General features: G+C 29.6%; 1 protein-coding gene across 1 annotated transcript; it reads left to right on the top strand.

Annotated features, from left to right (window-relative positions):
- The first annotated feature begins 975 nt into the window (after nucleotides 1-975).
- On the top strand, nucleotides 976-2,172 carry LOC136984662 (uncharacterized). The gene has a single exon (XM_067281736.1). It carries the CDS (start codon nucleotides 976-978, stop codon nucleotides 2,170-2,172), a length of 1,197 nt encoding a protein of 398 aa, XP_067137837.1.
- The last annotated feature ends 3,847 nt before the right edge of the window (nucleotides 2,173-6,019 follow it).

Raw genomic sequence — 6,019 nt, 5'->3', positions numbered from 1 at the left:
GTTGACGTTGAAACTAGTCAAGGCTAATTGTAAGTTGGAATTTTTAAGAGAATGCATGATTAGCAAAGTTTTTCCGATGTCTATATATAGAATCCGCATCCCGAAAGAATGCGGCTCGCTAAAACTCAGATTTTGTTTTGCGTGCCTTAAGAAATCCATTAAATTTGCAAAAAACAAAAGATACGGGATCCTGAGACGCCTCATTGATTTGGAAAACAAAGTGTTTAATGAACAACCTGATAAGCTTATGGACATGAACGTTGGAGTTGCACGTTTTACTGATAAGGTCTACAGGAGCTTAAAGAAACGTTATATTAAGAGAATGAAATGGATTATCTACAAGCAGGTTCCAAAAAACAATAGGAAGAGCATCACAACATACGTAGTATGGGACCAAATTGAAATACCCAATAGGGTAAAAGAGCTGCTGAGCAAAGGCCCAAACTTCGTACCAGAGAGAGCGGGGATATGGGAAACGTCTTATCAGGAGATCGAAAGAGGAATTAGGGGTTTGGATCCCGTTGAGAAGGACTATATTCGGTGGAAGACTGTATTAAAAAATCAAGATAAAGGGAAAAGAGAAGGCTACAGCAAGGATATCAGATACACTAAGGGATGGTTAAAAGAGAATAATTTGATTGCGGCGAGAGCAGATAAAAGCAAACAAATTGTCATAATGAAAAAACAAACGTATGATAGGGCCTTAGAAGAATACATCAGAAAAACAGAATGTATCAAGGTCAACAGTAATATAGTTCAAACTATTGATAGAAGGGTTAAAAAGCTGGAGGAAACCAAACTAGCGAAGATATTACCGTTTCTCCGAAAATGCCGGAACCCTAGACCAGGGCTCCCTAGACTCTTTGCCTTCGCTAAAACCCATAAAGAGGGTAAGGAAATAAGGCCTATTGTGGAGAAACGAAAAGGTCCTACATTTCTCCTAGAAAAAAATTGCAAGAATACGTCTCCGCGCTGATGGAAAGTAATAAGTTTGTGGTAAAGAATCCTGTTATGGTAGTTAAAGATCTACAAAGCATTACTTTGATGGATGAAGAAGTTGGAACTGTGTTAGATTACGAAAGTTTGTACCCGTCTATTAAGGTTGAATCCTGCGTAGAAGCGCTGTTGGAGTTCTTGTTTAAAGAAAACCCAACGTTAACACAACACAGAAAGGAGGTTATAGAAATGGCTAACCTAGTATGTTGCGAATCCTTCTTCGTTTACGAAGACCAAACATTCAAGCAAAAAAGGGGAGTACCAATGGGAAGCCCGATTTCGGGGCTCCTTTGCGAACTTGTTGTTAGAAAAGTAGAATTAAAAGTGCTGCGCGGCTTCGAAAGTGACATAGTATACTACAAGAGATATGTGGATGACATTTTCATAATATGGAAGAACAATCGGGTAATTGCTAACTTTGTGGATAGAATTAACGAAAACGAAGAAGGCCTTAACCTGAAGCTTGAGCAAAAAAGCTCTAGGATGTTGCATTTCTTAGACATTAACATCGTATTTAGCAAAGGGCATATATCCACTGGCGTATTCATTAAACCTACACATAGCCCACTTTATATTCCTGCTAGCTCTTATGACCCTTATAAATATAAGTTAGCGGCATTTAGAGCTTTGATTAGAAGGGCCTTTATATACTGTGAAAATGTGATAGACCGACTTACGGAGATAGAAAGAATTATACGGATAGCAGGAAGATTAGGGTATAAGAGGAAAGTCATAGAGGGAATTATTAGAAAATTTGAGACCAGCAGTGATAAAGACACTAGACAAGGGCCTTATAGGTACACGAAATTTACATTCAATAAATATCTAGGAGGGATTATGAAAGAAATAGCAAGCATGAAGGATGCAAGGGTGATCTTAAAAAGGGCTCCGAATTTGTATAAAATACTTAGAAACGATAAAGGATTAGTTAAAAAAGAAGATAAGGCAGGTGTGTATAAGATCCCCTACGAGAACCAGCTGTTAGGTATTAATAAAGAGTACGTGGGGGTTACTACTAGAAACTTAGGAATAAGGATGAAGGAACATAAGTATGATATTAGAAAAGGGTCCAATACAACAGTACTAGCCCAGATGGGGCAAGCTGAAGGATTCCTTCGGCTTGGAAATATGCCCTTAAAAACTTATAGGAGGCGCATGAACTTAGTTATATTTTAAATTGAATTATTTATAGTTAGGATAGGTAATATTGATATTATGTTCGTTTGTTATTATTATTTTTGTTTTTCTAGTTTCTCACTATATGTTTATTTATTTAGCTGTTAATTAGTTCCATTTTTTAAAAAAAATGTTTAGTTTGAATTTTGTATTCTATGTATGGAACGTAAGCGTTCCAATTTTTGTATTTCGACCTGATGATGGCCTATAGATGAGGCCGAAAACGTTCGTTAAATTAAAAAATTTCTCAGCAAACATTAAGGTGTTGATTTAAGTTTTTTTTTTTACCAGGATGATAATTAATTATCGTACACGAGAAGAAACACTAAATCACAAAAATGAAAGTGTCCTTCACCTTTCGTTCTTCCTTAAACTTTCAGGACGGACGAAAGATGAAGGAAGTTTTATTTTTTGAATTTACTATTTTCTTTTTTTACGTGTAGAATAATATAAGATTAATATTATATTATATTAAAAACAAAACTGATACTTCTGAGAAGGGAAAAAATTAAACATTTCTTATTAATTGAATTATCCTATCGTAAACAAAAATAAAACTAAATTAAGTTGATTCTCTCAAACAAAAAATATAATAAATATCACATTAATTTCAATTAAATTGAACTCAATTAATAAAGTTTTAATTGTTTTGAGAATTTTCATAAATTCTCAAAACAATTGGAAAAAATCTTATACTCAGAAGTGATTAAAGTTCAATTCATTTTATCTACTGTTAACTATTTTTTCTCCTCTGATATTTTTCTCTACCAATTTATGCATTATAATCTATCATTATAAATAAATATTATATTTAAAATCAATAAAAAGTAAATGTGCTGTACCCGAAGAAAATCTATTCAATTATTGAAAGATTTATTTGGAAAGAAACTTAAAGAAATAACTTAAAGAAAAAAGTGCCAGCTTCCATCGATAATCTTCCTTTTCTCTATAATTTATAGAAATGAAATATCAATAATAATGTGATCACTGTGTAAACTAATAATATGGAATAACATATCGATAAATAAGACACACACACACATATATATACATACTGTACATGTGAGCTTATCACACCAGTGAATGAGATTAATTAACAAATTCTTTAAAGATTATTAACACCTTAATAATAAAAGTTTTACAATAAACTGTGGTTCCTTTAACATGTACTGTACATAATATGGAACACTCAAAACGCATTTCGGACATAATAAACAGTCCCTCTTCAGTCGGTATTCATAGAACAATTTAAGAAAATAATGAAGTTCCAAATACACGCACCTGTCTCCAGGGGTTTACTTTCCTAAATATTGGTGCAGTTAGTTATCAAAATAGAGATCTATCGGCAATAAGATGTTAGAAAAGAAATGATAAACATAGCGCGAAATATACATTCTACAATGAAAAATTTATTTTCACACCAAAAATGCAACAATATAGCGAATAAGATTCGTTTATTTGTTTACTGCAACGCGATACGTGGGCGATTCCTCCAGAGAGGATTTTCTATGGAAAAATGTCTCTATTTAGGTATTATAAACGTGAAGAAAACCCGGAAAACTTCACGTGGCTGGTCTGTTGGAGAGACACGAACCCACGACCAATATTTAGTGGTTTATCTATTCGTCCACTGGTGAGCCTTATAACGAATAAGAAATGAAATAATCTTAGGTTAAGAAGCATTAAACTCTTCACAAAAGAAGCTAAGAAGTAAATAAATAAAGTAGAAATTCTAAAAAATGTTATTTTTGTATAAATCTTTATTAAATAATAAACATTAAACCCACGAACTTCAAATAGCTCATTTTCATACTTTTATAAAATAATTAAATTTTTAAAAAATTTCTTTATGTTTTTAAAATAAATTAGTGTAATTTTTAATTAAAATTAATTTTATTGCCTTTTATTATTTATTAATTATTATATCTGATTTTTGCTTTAGGTGATATTGTAATAATTCATATTTTAATTATATTTTCTATAATAATTTTATATTGAGCAAACTCTAAAATTAATTATCATTTTGCAATTATAAAATTTTTATTTAATGTAATTTATTAAGTTATTTAGTATATTTCGTTAATGAAACCTTACATTTTAATAATAAAATCAAATATAATTTTATGAAATTCATTAAATAATATTAAAAAATGTTAGTAAGCAACTTTGAGATGCGATGATTATAGAATATTTAATAATTTTATACATACTTTTGTTTTCTTTAATAAATTTCTACTTTTAAATTCTCATTTGCTGAGTAATTACTGAATAAAACTGCTTAAAAATGTAGTAATAAAAGTTAATTATAATCTGCATTACAGTTAAAGTAAGCATAATTTATTACGACTAAGCATACACATAAAGTTTTCTTGACACTAATTAAATGCTCATGTATTACTTTATTAATATAAAAATATTGTCACTACCATAAACATTACTTTCTTTACTTAATATTTTGTAATTCGAATAATCGAGAATTCTTCTAAGTTTCTAAATTAATAATCGAGTCAGGGCTTATGAGAGGTGAACTGAGGCCTAGCTTGGTCTCTAATGTTGAGCTTTACCCTCTAGAAATATAAGAAATATATGAGTAACATCATTAAATAGAGGGCCAAATGGTTAGTCGAATTTCTACAAATTTAGTAAGAGGAAAAAAATAGATCTTTTATGATTCGTATTCATAACCGTACACGGAACACACACTGCTATACGTAAAATGAATCGTTCGCAAGGGTCTATCGTATCTCTGCGGAACGATAACTAACTTGTTAATATTCCTCATATCTTATCATTTAGTCATTTGTATAATAGCTTATTATCGATTTTTACTCTTCCGTTTAGGCATCTGTTGTCGCGACAAACGGACAGACACTAATTAAATGCTTGAAATCATTGAACTGAGTGACGTAAATAGGTTATTTCCTCTATAAATTTTACAATTTAAATTTTTACTATTTTACATACAGTTTTATAATAAAATAAATAAGCTTAATTTTATACAAATGTCCGAAACGAATGTTTAAAAATCTTACTAATGTATACATTAAATTAATAGATGTAGGCCTATAAAATTAAATAGTAACGTTTTAATAACTGTTATAAATAAGTATACATGGGAAATTTATTATATAAATGTGATAAAAATAGCCTGTATCTATCACAAAGATTTATCATTCGTGTCATTTTACATCTTCCATTTTTAAATGAGTGATTTATTTTCATGTGTAATTAAAAAATTTAATTACTAATCATTATTTATGACAGTTGTCTACATTATAAATAACTCTTTATTATCTCCATAATAATCAGCTGTTTCTCGATTGTAATTAGTATAAAAAGCTGAGGGGGTGGGAAATATATAAAATAAAAATAATAATCGTTAAAATTTTACAATAATTAACGACATTCAACTTAACATTGTAATTAAGATATAATTATGAAGTTAATTGAAATTCATTATTAAAATGAATCGAACAAACATTGATCTCGTTAAATCATTCGCTAATGCTCCGGCATCCCTTTTGGTTAATCATAGATTAGAGCAACCACTCGAAACTATGATTAAGTCGAAGAATTTTATGATTTATATTCAAAAACTTTATGTAAATTTTACAAACTTTAATAATATTAATTACTTATCTTATAAAGTTATGTATTTATGCATTCCCTTGTCCTATAAAACACCAAAAATTACAATTTATAAACGTTATATTTCGGTATTCTGATGTCTTCATTTATTTATTTTTTTTTAATTTTTACGGAAATAAATGAAGATAATTTCGTAAAACGACAATTTATCAATAAATTTATTCAATTTTACACAAAATATTTCGAATTTAGATCATAA

The sequence above is a fragment of the Centruroides vittatus genome, unplaced genomic scaffold (assembly GCF_030686945.1).
Source record: "Centruroides vittatus isolate TY-2023 unplaced genomic scaffold, ASM3068694v2 contig_926, whole genome shotgun sequence".
Lineage (NCBI taxonomy): Eukaryota > Metazoa > Arthropoda > Arachnida > Scorpiones > Buthidae > Centruroides > Centruroides vittatus.
The sequence above is the reverse complement of the archived record's forward strand: the minus strand, read 5'-3'. Positions and strand labels throughout refer to the sequence as shown.